Genomic DNA, 17,017 nt, shown 5'->3' with positions numbered 1-17,017 from the left:
GAGAGAGAGAGAGAGAGAGAGACAGTTACAATACATCCTGGTACTAGAGAGAGACAGTTACAATACATCCTGGTACTAGAGAGAGAGAGAGACAGTTACAATACATCCTGGTACTAGAGAGAGAGAGACAGTTACAATACATCCTGGTACTAGAGAGAGAGAGAGACAGTTACAATACATCCTGGTACTAGAGAGAGAGAGACAGTTACAATACATCCTGGTACTAGAGAGAGAGAGAGACAGTTACAATACATCCTGGTACTAGAGAGAGAGAGAGAGACAGTTACAATACATCCTGGTACTAGAGAGAGAGAGAGAGACAGTTACAATACATCCTGGTACTAGAGAGAGAGAGAGACAGTTACAATACATCCTGGTACTAGAGAGAGAGAGAGACAGTTACAATACATCCTGGTACTAGAGAGAGAGAGAGAGAGAGAGAGAGAGAGACAGACAGTTACAATACATCCTGGTACTAGAGAGAGAGAGAGAGACAGACAGTTACAATACATCCTGGTACTAGAGAGAGAGAGAGAGACAGTTACAATACATCCTGGTACTAGAGAGAGACAGTTACAATACATCCTGGTACTAGAGAGAGAGAGAGAGAGAGACAGTTACAATACATCCTGGTACTAGAGAGAGAGAGAGAGAGAGACAGTTACAATACATCCTGGTACTAGAGAGAGAGAGAGAGAGAGAGAGAGACAGTTACAATACATCCTGGTACTAGAGAGAGAGAGAGAGAGTTACAATACATCCTGGTACTAGAGAGAGAGAGAGTTACAATACATCCTGGTACTAGAGAGAGAGAGAGACAGTTACAATACATCCTGGTACTAGAGAGAGAGAGAGACAGTTACAATACATCCTGGTACTAGAGAGAGAGAGAGAGACAGTTACAATACATCCTGGTACTAGAGAGAGAGAGAGAGACAGTTACAATACATCCTGGTACTAGAGAGAGAGAGAGAGACAGTTACAATACATCCTGGTACTAGAGAGAGAGAGAGAGAGAGAGAGAGAGAGACAGACAGTTACAATACATCCTGGTACTAGAGAGAGAGAGAGAGACAGACAGTTACAATACATCCTGGTACTAGAGAGAGAGAGAGAGACAGTTACAATACATCCTGGTACTAGAGAGAGAGAGAGAGAGAGACAGTTACAATACATCCTGGTACTAGAGAGAGAGACAGTTACAATACATCCTGGTACTAGAGAGAGAGAGAGAGACAGTTACAATACATCCTGGTACTAGAGAGAGAGAGAGAGAGAGACAGTTACAATACATCCTGGTACTAGAGAGAGAGACAGTTACAATACATCCTGGTACTAGAGAGAGAGACAGTTACAATACATCCTGGTACTAGAGAGAGAGAGAGAGAGACAGTTACAATACATCCTGGTACTAGAGAGAGAGAGAGAGAGAGACAGTTACAATACATCCTGGTACTAGAGGTTCTGATGTACAATACCTTTCAAAAGTTTGGGGTCACTTAGAAATGTCCTTGTTTTTGAAAGAAAAGCAACATTTGTCTATTAAAATATCATCAAATTGATCAGAAATACAGTGGAGACGTTGTTAATGTTGTAAATGACTATTGTAGCTGGAAACGGCTGATTTTTAATGGAATATCTACATAGGCCCATTATCAGCAACCATCAGTCCTGTGCTCCAATGGCACGTTGTGTTAGCTAATCCACGTTTGGATTATGTTAGCACACTAATCCACGTTTTGCAATTATGTTAGCACAGCTGAAAACTGTTGTCCTGATTAAAGAAGCAATAAAACTGGCCTTCAATAGACTAGTTGAGTATCTGGAGCGTCAGCATTTGTGGGTTCGATTACAGGCTCAAAATGGCCAGAAACAAAGAACTTTCTTCTGAAACTCGTCAAGTCTATTCTTGTTCTGAGAAATTAAGGCTATTCCACGCAAGAAATTACCAAGAAACTGAAGATCTCGTACAACGCTGTGTACTCCTCCCTTCACAGAACAGCGCAAACTGGCTCTAACCAGAATAGAAAGAGGAGTGGGAGGCCTCTGGTGTTTTGCAGGTACTATTTAATGAAGCTGCCAGTGGCCAATAACATCCTCCAACACAGAGAGGGGAGTGGCCAATAACATCCCCCAACACAGAGAGGGGAGTGGTCAATAACATCCTCCAACACAGAGAGGGGAGTGGTCAATAACATCCTCCAACACAGAGAGGGGAGTGGCCAATAACATCCCCCAACACAGAGAGGGGAGTGGCCAGTAGAGAGGGGAGTGGCCAATAACATCCTCCAACACAGAGAGGGGAGTGGCCAATAACATCCTCCAACACAGAGAGGGGAGTGGCCAATAACATCCTCCAACACAGAGAGGGGAGTGGCCAATAACATCCTCCAACACAGAGAGGGGAGTGGCCAATAACATCCTCCAACACAGAGAGGGGAGTGGCCAGTAGAGAGGGGAGTGGCCAATAACATCCTCCAACACAGAGAGGGGAGTGGCCAGTAGAGAGGGGAGTGGCCAGTAGAGAGGGGAGTGGCCAGTAGAGAGGGGAGTGGCCAGTGACATCACCTTTCTCTTCTCTGGGTTGTTGACGGTTGCCAGGGCGATGAATCTGCTGACGTGCTGAGTGTTCTCCTGAAGAACAACATGATTTCTACACACACACACACACACACACACACACACACACACACACACACACACACACACACACACACACACACACACACACACACACACACACACACACACACACACACACACACACACACACACACACACACACACACACACACACACACACACACACACACACACACGTTAACTCCCTCTACTGCAGCAAAGTGGTATTATGGTAGTTTATATACAGTGTGTATTACCCTGTAAGGTTGTGTGTGTGATAGTGTGTGCTAGCCATCACTGCTAGCTATCTTCGTCCAACTAACGTAGTCAACACTGCTAGCTGCCTAGTCATCACTGCTAGCTAGCCAACTTCTACCGACTAGCAGCACTGCAGAAACTATTACATTACAACGTAACGACTTGATTAGTGTGGTGTTAGTGTTAGTTAGCCAGCTACATAGTTGTCTTTGCTGTCTCTGTATCTAAGATAATTGTGTAGTTTGAGTATTATCGAGGTGAGCTAGCCAGCCGCGACGCGGCGCCAGACTTACTCAACACACCTAGTCATCATTAACCCACTGCCAGCTAGCCAACCGTTACCGACTAGCAGCGCTGTAGATACTAATACTTTACAACGGAACGATTTGACTAGTGCAGTGTTACCTAGCTAGCTACCTAGTTGTCTTTGTCATAGCTTGATAATTGTTAGCTAGCCAGCCATCGAGGTTAGCTAGCCAGCTATTTCCGTCCCCCGCGACCCCATTTTTCCTAACCCAGCCAACTATAACCGACGAGCAGCATTGTAGAAACTAAATACATTACAAGGAACGTCTTGATTAGTGTTATGTTAGCTAGCTAGCTACAAAGTTGCTTTGTATCATGACAAGGGGTAGTACTGAAACTATCGAGGTTACCTAGCCAGCTACACGTTCAAAGTCAACAACGCAGCCACTGCTAGCTAGCCTACTCCACCAGCCAGCAGTACTGTATCATTTTAGTCAATAAGATTTTTGCAACGTAAGCTTAACTTCCTGAACATTCGAGACGTAGCCTCTTCTGTAGCTTGTCTACTATGTGTCTGTCTATCCCTGTTCTCTCTCCTCTGCACAGGCCACACAAACGCTCCACACCGCGTGGCCGCTGCCACTCTAACCTGGTGGTCCCAGCGCGCACGACCCACGTGGAGTTCCAGGTCTCCGGCAGCCTCTGGAACTGCCGGTCTGCGGCCAACAAGGCTGAGTTCATCTCAGCCTATGCTACCCTCCAGTCCCTCGACTTGGCGCTGACGGAAACATGGATTACCACAGATAACACTGCTACTCCTACTGCTCTCTCCTCGTCTGACTACGTGTTTTTGCATACCCCTAGAGCATCGAGCCAGCGGGGTGGTGGCACTGGAATCCTCATCTCTCCCTAGTGGACATTCTCTCTTTCTCCCCTGACCCATCTGTCTATCTCCTCATTTGAATTCCATGCTGTCACAGTTACCAGCCCTTTCAAGCTTAACATCCTTATCATTTATCGCCCTTCAGGTTCCCTTGGAGAGTTCATCAATGAGCTTGACGTCTTGATAAGTTCCTTTCCTGAGGATGGCTCACCTCTCACAGTTCTGGGTGACTTTAACCTCCCCACGTCTACCTTTGACTCATTCCTCTCTGCCTCCTTCTTTCCACTCCTCTCCTCTTTCGACCTCACCCTCTCACCTTCCCCCCCTACTCACAAGGCAGGCAATACGCTTGACCACATCTTCACTAGATGCTGTTCTTCCACTAATCTCATTGCAACTCCCCTCCAAGTCTCCGACCACTACCTTGTATCCTTTTCCCTCTCGCTCTCATCCAACACTTCTCACTCTGCCCCTACTCGGATGGTATTGCGCCGTCCCAACCTTCGCTCTCTCTCTGTGTGTGTGTGTGTGTGTGATAGTGTGTGTGTGTGTGTGTGTGTGTGTACCTGTAAGGTCGTCTCTCATAGTGAACTCCCTCTACAGCAGCGAAGTGGTATTACGGTAGTGTGTGTGTGTGTGTGTGTGTGTGTGTGTGTGTGTGTGTGTGTGTGTGTGTGTGTGTGTGTGTGTGTGTGTGTGTGTGTGTGTGTGTGTGTGTGTGTGTGTGTGTGTGTACCTGTAAGGTCGTCTCTCATAGTGAACTCCCTCTACAGCAGCGAAGTGGTATTACGGTAGTGTGTGTGTGTGTGTGTGTGTGTGTGTGTGTGTGTGTGTGTGTGTGTGTGTGTGTGTGTGTGTGTGTGTGTGTGTGTGTGTGTGTGTGTGTGTGTGTGTGTGTGTGTGTGTGTGTGTGTGTGTGTGTGTGTGTGTGTGTGTGTGTGTGTGTGTGTGTGTGTGTGTGTACCTGTAAGGTCGTCTCTCATAGTGAACTCCCTCTACAGCAGCGAAGTGGTATCGGGGCTTCAGCTTGTAGGCCAGCTGGGAGATGGAGCTCGTTCCACACAACTTAGTGTTCACTTCCTGAAACAAAACATACATTTATTTTGTTTACAACTATAGCTGAAGTTTTTATTCTATTTACCTTTTTAGATTTTATTCCTTAATATTTTATATTTTGTTACATGCTTCATTAAACATTTGCACAAAAGGTTCTATAGAAAAGGATAAGTAACCAAATATGACCTTTAATTAGTTGAGTTTAATTCCAAATGGAATAAGAAATAGGTTTTTACATGTGGTCATTTTACATCAACTATTGATTCATTGAATTTACAGAAAATGTTCTATAATCGGGATATGAGAATTTGGCCATATCGCCCAGCCCTAACTCCAGACCCACAATGCCGTTCGTTGGGTCAGACAGACAAGAGGACAGTTGGGTCGGACAGACAAGAGGACAGTTGGGACAGACAAGAGGACAGTTGGGTCGGTCAGACGAGAGGACAGTTGGGTCGGTCAGACGAGAGGACAGTTGGGTGGGTCAGACAAGAGGACAGTTGGGTGGGTCAGACAAGAGGACAGTTGGGTCGGTCAGACAAGAGGACAGTTGGGTCGGTCAGACAAGAGGACAGTTGGGTCGGTCAGACAAGAGGACAGTTGGGTCGGTCAGACAAGAGGACAGTTGGGTCGGTCAGACAAGAGGACAGTTGGGTCGGTCAGACAAGAGGACAGTTGGGTGGGTCAGACAAGAGGACAGTTGGGTGGGTCAGACAAGAGGACAGTTGGGTGGGTCAGACAAGAGGACAGTTGGGTGGGTCAGACAAGAGGACAGTTGGGTCGGTCAGACAAGAGGACAGTTGGGTCGGTCAGACAAGAGGACAGTTGGGTCGGTCAGACAAGAGGACAGTTGGGTCGGTCAGACAAGAGGACAGTTGGGTCGGTCAGACAAGAGGACAGTTGGGTCGGTCAGACAAGAGGACAGTTGGGTCGGTCAGACAAGAGGACAGTTGGGTCGGACAGACAAGAGGACAGTTGGGACAGACAGAGGACAGACAAGAGGACAGTTGGGTCGGTCAGACAAGAGGACAGTTGGGTCAGACAAGAGGACAGTTGGGTCGGTCAGACAAGAGGACAGTTGGGACAGACAAGAGGACAGTTGGGACAGACAGAGGACAGACAAGAGGACAGTTGGGTCGGTCAGACAAGAGGACAGTTGGGTCGGACAGACAAGAGGACAGTTGGGTCGGTCAGACAAGAGGACAGTTGGGTCGGTCAGACAAGAGGACAGTTGGGTCAGACAAGAGGACAGTTGGGTCGGTCAGACAAGAGGACAGTTGGGTCGGACAGACAAGAGGACAGTTGGGTCGGTCAGACAAGAGGACAGTTGGGTCGGACAGACAAGAGGACAGTTGGGTCGGACAGAGGACAGACAAGAGGACAGTTGGGTCGGTCAGACAAGAGGACAGTTGGGTCGGACAGACAAGAGGACAGTTGGGTCGGACAGAGGACAGACAAGAGGACAGTTGGGTCGGTCAGACAAGAGGACAGTTGGGTCGGTCAGACAAGAGGACAGTTGGGTCGGACAGACAAGAGGACAGTTGGGTCGGACAGACAAGAGGACAGTTGGGACAGACAGAGGACAGACAAGAGGACAGTTGGGTCAGACAGAGGACAGTTGGGTCGGTCAGACAAGAGGACAGTTGGGACAGACAAGAGGACAGTTGGGTCGGTCAGACAAGAGGACAGTTGGGACAGACAAGAGGACAGTTGGGTCAGACAAGAGGACAGTTGGGTCGGTCAGACAAGAGGACAGTTGGGTCGGTCAGACAAGAGGACAGTTGGGTCGGACAGACAAGAGGACAGTTGGGTCGGTCAGACAAGAGGACAGTTGGGTGGGTCAGACAAGAGGACAGTTGGGACAGACAGAGGACAGACAAGAGGACAGTTGGGTCGGTCAGACAAGAGGACAGACAAGAGGACAGTTGGGACAGACAGAGGACAGACAAGAGGACAGTTGGGACAGACAAGAGGACAGTTGGGTCGGTCAGACAAGAGGACAGTTGGGTCGGACAGACAAGAGGACAGTTGGGTCGGACAGACAAGAGGACAGTTGGGTCGGTCAGACAAGAGGACAGTTGGGTCGGTCAGACAAGAGGACAGTTGGGTCGGTCAGACAAGAGGACAGTTGGGTCGGACAGACAAGAGGACAGTTGGGTCGGTCAGACGAGAGGACAGTTGGGTCGGTCAGACAAGAGGACAGTTGGGTCGGTCAGACGAGAGGACAGTTGGGTCGGACAGACAAGAGGACAGTTGGGACAGACAGAGGACAGACAAGAGGACAGTTGGGTCAGACAGAGGACAGTTGGGTCGGTCAGACAAGAGGACAGTTGGGACAGACAAGAGGACAGTTGGGTCGGTCAGACAAGAGGACAGTTGGGACAGACAAGAGGACAGTTGGGTCGGACAGACAAGAGGACAGTTGGGTCAGACAAGAGGACAGTTGGGTCGGTCAGACAAGAGGACAGTTGGGTCGGTCAGACAAGAGGACAGTTGGGTCGGACAGACAAGAGGACAGTTGGGTCGGTCAGACAAGAGGACAGTTGGGTGGGTCAGACAAGAGGACAGTTGGGTCGGACAGACAAGAGGACAGTTGGGTCGGACAGACAAGAGGACAGTTGGGTCGGACAGACAAGAGGACAGTTGGGTGGGTCAGACAAGAGGACAGTTGGGACAGACAGAGGACAGACAAGAGGACAGTTGGGTCAGACAGACAAGAGGACAGTTGGGTCGGTCAGACAAGAGGACAGTTGGGACAGACAGAGGACAGACAAGAGGACAGTTGGGACAGACAAGAGGACAGTTGGGTCGGTCAGACAAGAGGACAGTTGGGTCGGTCAGACAAGAGGACAGTTGGGTCGGACAGACAAGAGGACAGTTGGGTGGGTCAGACAAGAGGACAGTTGGGTCGGACAGACAAGAGGACAGTTGGGTCGGTCAGACAAGAGGACAGTTGGGTGGGTCAGACAAGAGGACAGTTGGGTCGGTCAGACAAGAGGACAGTTGGGTCGGTCAGACAAGAGGACAGTTGGGTGGGTCAGACAAGAGGACAGTTGGGTCGGACAGACAAGAGGACAGTTGTGACAGACAGGGGACAGACAAGAGGACAGTTGGGACAGACAAGAGGACAGTTGGGACAGACAGAGGACAGACAAGAGGACAGTTGGGTCGGTCAGACAAGAGGACAGTTGGGACAGACAAGAGGACACTTGGGTCGGTCAGACAAGAGGACAGTTGGGTCAGACAAGAGGACAGTTGGGACAGACAAGAGGACAGTTGGGTCGGTCAGACAAGAGGACAGTTGGGTCGGTCAGACAAGAGGACAGTTGGGTCGGACAGACAAGAGGACAGTTGGGTCGGTCAGACAAGAGGACAGTTGGGTCGGTCAGACAAGAGGACAGTTGGGTCGGTCAGACAAGAGGACAGTTGGGTCAGACAGACAAGAGGACAGTTGGGTCAGACAGAGGACAGTTGGGTCGGACAGACAAGAGGACAGTTGGGTCGGACAGACAAGAGGACAGTTGTGACAGACAAGAGGACAGTTGGGTGGGACAGACAAGAGGACAGTTGGGTCGGTCAGACAAGAGGACAGTTGGGTCGGACAGACAAGAGGACAGTTGGGTCAGACAGAGGACAGACAAGAGGACAGCGTGTCTTACGGGGCTGTTGGCGTACTGCCAGACTCCGCGGGGCCACTGTGACGTCAGCAGGATGTCCACTCCTCTGAACTGGTTGTTGTTGATCAGCGGCTCCACCAGCTGATGGAGGTCTTCAGGAGAGAAGCAGTGAGCTGGAGTCGGGTCCAGACGTCCTTCACGACCACTCACATACGCTATCTGCAGGCCTGACGCCCCGGAGAAAACACCTCGACGACCTGACACACACAGCGAGAGAGAGATCAAGATCAAGCCTGGGAACAGCAGTGGAAATACAGAGCGGTATTACGCAGGGGTCAGAGGTCAGAGTCTATTATTACCCAGGTAGGGTTAGGGTTAGGGGTCAGGGGTCAGAGGTCAGGGGTCAGAGTCTATTATTACCCAGGTAGGGTTAGAGGTCAGGGGTCAGAGTCTATTATTACCCAGGTAGGGTCAGGGGTCAGAGTCTATTATTACCCAGGTAGGGTTAGGGGTCAGGGGTCAGAGTCTATTATTACCCAGGTAGGGTTAGGGTCAGGGGTCAGAGCCTATTATTACCCAGGTAGGGTCAGAGGTCAGGGGTCAGAGTCTATTATTACCCAGGTAGGGTTAGGGGTCAGGGGTCAGAGCCTATTCTTACCCAGGTAGGGTTAGGGTTCAGAGTCTATTATTACCCAGGTAGGGTTACGGTCAGGGGTCAGAGTCTATTATTACCCAGGTAGGGTTAGGGTTAGGGGTCAGAGGTCAGAGTCTATTATTACCCAGGTAGGGTTAGGGTCAGGGGGTCAGAGTCTATTCTTACCCAGGTAGGGTTAGGGGTCAGAGTCTATTATTACCCAGGTAGGGTTAGGGTCAGGGGTCAGAGTCTATTATTACCCAGGTAGGGTTAGGGGTCAGAGGTCAGAGTCTATTATTACCCAGGTAGGGTTAGGGTTAGGGGTCAGGGGTCAGAGCCTATTCTTACCCAGGTAGGTGATGTCAGTCTACTCAGGGGTCAGGGGTCAGAGTCTATTCTTATCCAGGTAGGTGATGTCAGTCTACTCAGGGGTCAGGGGTCAGAGTCTATTCTTATCCAGGTAGGTGATGTCAGTCTACTCAGGGGTCAGGGGTCAGCTACCCTGCTGGTTACTAGTCCAACGCTCTAACCACTAGGCTACCTGCTGGTTACTAGTCCAACGCTCTAACCACTAGGCTACGCTGCTGGTTACTAGTCCAACGCTCTAACCACTAGGCTACCCTGCTGGTTACTAGTCCAACGCTCTAACCACTAGGCTACGCTGCTGGTTACTAGTCCAACGCTCTAACCACTAGGCTACGCTGCTGGTTACTAGTCCAACGCTCTAACCACTAGGCTACCTGCTGGTTACTAGTCCAACGCTCTAACCACTAGGCTACGCTGCTGGTTACTAGTCCAACGCTCTAACCACTAGGCTACCTGCTGGTTACTAGTCCAACGCTCTAACCACTAGGCTACCTGCTGGTTACTAGTCCAACGCTCTAACCACTAGGCTACCCTGCTGGTTACTAGTCCAACGCTCTAACCACTAGGCTACCCTGCCGCCCCAGGGTGATGTCAGTCTACTCAGGGGTCAGGGGTCAGAGCCTACTCTTACCCAGGTAGGTGATGTCAGTCTACTCAGGGGTCAGGGGTCAGAGCCTACTCTTATCCAGGTAGGTGATGTCAGTCTACTCAGGGGTCAGGGGTCAGAGCCTACTCTTACCCAGGTAGGTGATGTTGTCAGCCAGCTCACAGCCGTCAGCACTGGGGAAGAAGCGGGTGGTTTCCTGGCTGGCTGCTCCCAGGATGTAGGTGTGGATGGGAGCTGCAACAACCAAGTCAAGACAATGTCGCTCCAGACCCACAATGCAGTTCATAACTCCTAACTCCATACCCACAATGCAGTTCATAACTCCATACCTACAATGCAGTTCATAACTCCAGACCCACAATGCAGTTCATAACTCCATACCCACAATGCAGTTCATAACTCCTAACTCCTGACCCACAATGCAGTTCATAACTCCATACCCACAATGCCGTTCATAACTCCTAACTCCTGACCCACAATGCCGTTCCTAACTCCAGACCCACAATGCCGTTCCTAACTCCAGACCCACAATGCCGTTCCTAACTCCAGACCCACAATGCAGTTCATAGCTCCTAACTCCTGACCCACAAAGCAGTTCATAACTCCTGACCCACAATGCAGTTCATAGCTCCTAACTCCAGACCCACAATGCAGTTCATAACTCCAGACCCACAATGCAGTTCATAGCTCCTAACTCCTGACCCACAATGCAGTTCATAACTCCTAACTCCTGACCCACAATGCAGTTCATAACTCCAGACCCACAATGCAGTTCATAACTCCTAACTCCAGACCCACAATGCAGTTCATAACTCCAGAGCCACAATGCAGTTCATAACTCCAGACCCACAATGCAGTTCATAACTCCAGACCCACAATGCAGTTCATAACTCCTAACTCCAGACCCACAATGCAGTTCATAACTCCTGACCCACAATGCAGTTCATAACTCCTAACTCCTGACCCACAATGCAGTTCATAACTCCTAACTCCTGACCCACAATGCAGTTCATAGCTCCTAACTCCTGACCCACAATGCAGTTCATAACTCCTAACTCCAGACCCACAATGCAGTTCATAACTCCTAACTCCAGACCCACAATGCAGTTCATAACTCCTAACTCCAGACCCACAATGCAGTTCATAACTCCAGACCCACAATGCCGTTCCTAACTCCTGACCCACAATGCCGTTCCTAACTCCTGACCCACAATGCCGTTCCTAACTCCTAACTCCAGACCCACAATGCCGTTCCTAACTCCTAACTCCAGACCCACAATGCCGTTCATAACTCCAGACCCACAATGCCGTTCCAGACCCACAATGCCGTTCCTAACTCCAGACCCACAATGCCGTTCACAACTCCAGACCAACAATGCCGTTCACAACTCCAGACCAACAATGCCGTTCACAACTCCAGACCCACAATGCCGTTCCTAACTCCAGACCCACAATGCCGTTCCTAACTCCAGACCCACAATGCCGTTCCTAACTCCTAACTCCAGACCCACAATGCCGTTCATAACTCCAGACCCCACAATGCCGTTCATAACTCCAGACCCACAATGCCGTTCCTAACTCCAGACCCACAATGCCGTTCCTAACTCCAGACCCACAATGCCGTTCCTAACTCCAGACCCACAATGCCGTTCCTAACTCCAGACCCACAATGCAGTTCATAACTCCTAACTCCAGACCCACAATGCAGTTCATAACTCCAGACCCACAACGCAGTTCATAACTCCAGACCCACAACGCAGTTCATAACTCCTAACTCCTGACCCACAATGCAGTTCATAACTCCTAACTCCTGACCCACAATGCAGTTCATAACTCCTAACTCCTGACCCACAATGCAGTTCATAGCTCCTAACTCCTGACCCACAATGCAGTTCATAACTCCTAACTCCAGACCCACAATGCAGTTCATAACTCCAGACCCACAATGCAGTTCATAACTCCTAACTCCTGACCCACAATGCCGTTCATAACTCCAGACCCACAATGCCGTTCCTAACTCCAGACCCACAATGCCGTTCCTAACTCCTGACCCACAATGCCGTTCCTAACTCCTGACCCACAATGCCATTCCTAACTCCTGACCCACAATGCCGTTCCTAACTCCTAACTCCAGACCCACAATGCCGTTCCTAACTCCTAACTCCAGACCCACAATGCCGTTCCTAACTCCTAACTCCAGACCCACAATGCCGTTCATAACTCCAGACCCACAATGCCGTTCCAGACCCACAATGCAGTTCATAACTCCTAACTCCTGACCCACAATGCCGTTCATAACTCCTAACTCCTGACCCACAATGCCGTTCATAACTCCAGACCCACAATGCCGTTCCTAACTCCTGACCCACAATGCCGTTCCTAACTCCTAACTCCAGACCCACAATGCCGTTCATAACTCCAGACCCCACAATGCCGTTCATAACTCCAGACCCACAATGCCGTTCATAACTCCAGACCCACAATGCCGTTCATAACTCCAGACCCACAATGCCGTTCCTAACTCCAGACCCACAATGCCGTTCCTAACTCCAGACCCACAATGCCGTTCCTAACTCCAGACCCACAATGCCGTTCCTAACTCCAGACCCACAATGCCGTTCCTAACTCCAGACCCACAATGCCGTTCATAACTCCAGACCCCACAATGCCGTTCATAACTCCAGACCCCACAATGCCGTTCATAACTCCAGACCCCACAATGCCGTTCATAACTCCAGACCCCACAATGCCGTTCATAACTCCAGACCCCACAATGCCGTTCATAACTCCAGACCCACAATGCCGTTCCTAACTCCAGACCCACAATGCCGTTCACAACTCCAGACCCACAATGCCGTTCACAACTCCAGACCCACAATGCCGTTCATAACTCCTAACTCCAGACCCACAATGCCGTTCATAACTCCAGACCCACAATGCCGTTCCTAACTCCAGACCCACAATGCCGTTCATAACTCCTAACTCCAGACCCCACAATGCCGTTCCTAACTCCAGACCCCACAATGCCGTTCCTAACTCCAGACCCCACAATGCCGTTCATAACTCCAGACCCACAATGCCGTTCCTAACTCCAGACCCACAATGCCGTTCCTAACTCCAGACCCACAATGCCGTTCCTAACTCCAGACCCACAATGCCGTTCCTAACTCCAGACCCACAATGCCGTTCCTAACTCCAGACCCACAATGCCGTTCCTAACTCCAGACCCACAATGCCGTTCCTAACTCCAGACCCACAATGCCGTTCCTAACTCCAGACCCACAATGCCGTTCCTAACTCCAGACCCACAATGCCGTTCCTAACTCCAGACCCACAATGCCGTTCCTAACTCCAGACCCACAATGCCGTTCCTAACTCCAGACCCACAATGCCGTTCCTATCTCCAGACCCACAATGCCGTTCCTAACTCCAGACCCACAATGCCGTTCCTAACTCCAGACCCACAATGCCGTTCCTAACTCCAGACCCACAATGCCGTTCCTAACTCCAGACCCACAATGCCGTTCCTAACTCCAGACCCCACAATGCCGTTCCTAACTCCTAACTCCAGACCCACAATGCCGTTCCTAACTCCAGACCCACAATGCCGTTCCTAACTCCAGACCCACAATGCCGTTCCTAACTCCAGACCCACAATGCCGTTCCTAACTCCTAACTCCAGACCCACAATGCCGTTCCTAACTCCAGACCCACAATGCCGTTCCTAACTCCAGACCCACAATGCCGTTCCTAACTCCAGACCCACAATGCCGTTCCTAACTCCAGACCCACAATGCCGTTCCTAACTCCAGACCCACAATGCCGTTCCTAACTCCAGACCCACAATGCCGTTCCTAACTCCAGACCCACAATGCCGTTCCTAACTCCAGACCCACAATGCCGTTCCTAACTCCAGACCCACAATGCCGTTCCTAACTCCAGACCCACAATGCCGTTCCTAACTCCAGACCCACAATGCCGTTCCTAACTCCAGACCCACAATGCCGTTCCTAACTCCAGACCCACAATGCCGTTCCTAACTCCAGACCCACAATGCCGTTCCTAACTCCAGACCCACAATGCCGTTCCTAACTCCAGACCCACAATGCCGTTCCTAACTCCAGACCCACAATGCCGTTCCTAACTCCAGACCCACAATGCCGTTCCTAACTCCAGACCCACAATGCCGTTCCTAACTCCAGACCCACAATGCCGTTCCTAACTCCAGACCCACAATGCCGTTCCTAACTCCAGACCCACAATGCCGTTCCTAACTCCAGACCCACAATGCCGTTCCTAACTCCAGACCCACAATGCCGTTCCTAACTCCAGACCCACAATGCCGTTCCTAACTCCAGACCCACAATGCCGTTCCTAACTCCAGACCCACAATGCCGTTCCTAACTCCAGACCCACAATGCCGTTCCTAACTCCAGACCCACAATAGGTTACCTTTCTTTGCTCCAGATTTGTACTCCTGCCATTCAGCCTGAGCTTCTGGAGAGGAACCGAAGAAGTTTCCTACACAGAGCAACAGCTGCAGAGAGAGAATAGGAGATGAGATACTGATGGGATGTGTGAGAGTGTGTTTGTGTTGTTAGGACTTACATCAAACTGGCCGCTCTTCTTCTGGACGGTTCGGACGCGGTTAAACACAGCATTAATGTTTCCTTCCACGTCACCACATGCGAGGCTGGAATAGATTAAAACAGTATTGAAATTGTAGTTAACTAGTTATGTGCAGAATTTATTGAAAACAGCAAGTGTACTTTCTCATGAAGAAACTGTACAACCGTAGCCATCTAGTTACCTACACGGCTGGTTGTGTTTTACTTTCACTGTTAGCTAGTTTTTATTAGGTTATAACTTTGACCTTTACTACCAAGTTAAGGGGGAAGCTAATAAATAACTATGAATTATCATAAGTGTAAACTCACATCTTCAACGGTTTTTCTCCCATGACGTTAAAAGTTGAAAAGCAGAGTTTTTTGTTAGCTAGTGTGTTAGCTAGCTCGTCTCCGGATAGCTAGCTGTAGACGGTGTGCGTCGATAATATTCTTCCCCCTCTGTTACGGACGAAATAAACCTTCCCATCTCCATAAAAACACATTCTGGTTATTAGTACAATTAACACAGAACCATGCAAACACAACGTTTATTATTGAGCTAATACGTGATTTGTATAGGTACTCCCCCCACCCCGACATGATGGAGTACTTTAATAAAACAAAGACAAATCCTTTATACCGGAAATGATTCTATTCGGATGGATGGACAGTCCGCCGGGTAGCCAGATATTTAGTGTTGTACACGCTACAAAATCATAAAGAAATGTCATTTTGTGTTGTCCTTCGGCATTTTTGGAGACATGCTTTAGTAGGACACCTTCAGTTTTGAACCAAAGCGACTATAAAACCTGTCCTGTTTCCTCTCTTATCTGGCAACACCGAAGTCAGTGTCGTCTACTAGTTACCACAGCCACAAAGTTAAACAAAAATGGTCTATCGTAAAAATGCATACATTGTTGTTGCTTTTTGGTCTTAATTTAAGGTTAGGTATACGGTTAGCACTGAGGTTAACGTTAAGCTTACAATTTAAAGAAGATACATTGTAGAAATAGGCAGGACTGGATTTTGTGGCTGTGGTAACTATTGATAACCGGACCAAATTTCTATTTGATTTAGCTCGGCAGTAAGCTGACGTGCTAGCTAGTTAACGTGACGTGCTAGCTAGTTAACGTGACGTGCTAGCTAGTTAACATGACGTGCTAGCTAGTTAACATGATGTGCTAACGAGCTTTAGTTACACGCACAGCGCCTCGGAAACCGCTCATAGCCTGTCTGTAATTTCATCATGTCGCCGTTGAGGCAGAGACACCAGTTCGACTTCAAAACAGCACAAACAACCTGCCTGAATAATTCGTGCTAGTTGGCTTTCTTCACAGGTCTCCTCTCATGCACTGATCAGGGGCTAAACACATTTACTGAGCTACGCCCTACATGGTATTCACAACAAGCTACATGGTATTCACAACAAGCTACATGGTATTCACAGCTACCCTACATGGTATTCACAACACGCTACATGGTATTCACAGCTACCCTACGTGGTATTCACAACAAGCTACATGGTATTCACAACAACCTACATGGTTTTCACAGCTACCCTACATGGTATTCACAACAAGCTACATGATTTTCACAGCTACCCTACACGGGTTTCACAGCTACACTACATGGTATTCACAACAAGCTACATGGTTTTCACAGCTACCCTACATGGTATTCACAACAAGCTACATGATTTTCACAGCTACCCTACATGATATTCACAGCAACCCTACATGGTATTCACAACAAGCTACATGGTTTTCACAGCTACCCTACATGGTATTCACAGCTACCCTACATGATATTCACAGCTACCCTACATGGTATTCACAGATACGCTAAAGAGCGGCGATGCGTTAAACAACACTATCAACAAGGCAGGTCCTACAGGCCCTAGTTTCTATCTTCTTAACAACACTATCAACAAGGCAGGTCCTACAGGCCCTAGTTTCTACCTTCTTAACAGCACTATCAACAAGGCAGGTCCTACAGGCCCTAGTTTCTACCTTCTTAACAACACTATCAACAAGGCAGGTCCTACAGGCCCTAGTTTCTACCCTCTTAACAACACTATCAACAAGGCAGGTCCTACAGGCCCTAGTTTCTATCTTCTTAACA

The 17,017-nt window shown here is 49.1% G+C and overlaps 1 protein-coding gene across 2 annotated transcripts in view; it reads right to left on the bottom strand.

The window, feature by feature from the left end:
* LOC106592475 (CWF19-like protein 1) overlaps positions 1-15,517 on the bottom strand; it is a 38,349-nt gene extending 22,832 nt beyond the window's left edge. The window contains exons 1-7 of one of the 2 annotated variants that reach the window (XM_082972039.1): positions 15,227-15,517; positions 14,898-14,982; positions 14,742-14,826; positions 10,422-10,523; positions 8,725-8,939; positions 4,974-5,089; positions 2,569-2,653 (exon numbers count right to left, since the gene is read on the bottom strand). In XM_082972039.1, coding sequence (XP_082828165.1) covers positions 2,569-2,653; positions 4,974-5,089; positions 8,725-8,939; positions 10,422-10,523; positions 14,742-14,826; positions 14,898-14,982; positions 15,227-15,249 — 711 coding nt within the window. In that variant the 5' untranslated portion in view covers positions 15,250-15,517. Of the gene's footprint in view, positions 1-2,568; positions 2,654-4,575; positions 4,642-4,973; positions 5,090-8,724; positions 8,940-10,421; positions 10,524-14,741; positions 14,827-14,897; positions 14,983-15,226 lie in introns of those variants that run through there. The other variant, XM_082972040.1, reaches the window with a different exon arrangement.
* Positions 15,518-17,017: the final 1,500 nt, after the last annotated feature.

This window comes from Salmo salar, unplaced genomic scaffold (assembly GCF_965601325.2).
Source record: "Salmo salar unplaced genomic scaffold, fSalSal1 ptg000525l, whole genome shotgun sequence".
Lineage (NCBI taxonomy): Eukaryota > Metazoa > Chordata > Actinopteri > Salmoniformes > Salmonidae > Salmo > Salmo salar.
Note: the sequence above shows the minus strand (reverse complement) of the source record. Positions and strands in the feature narration are given on the sequence as shown.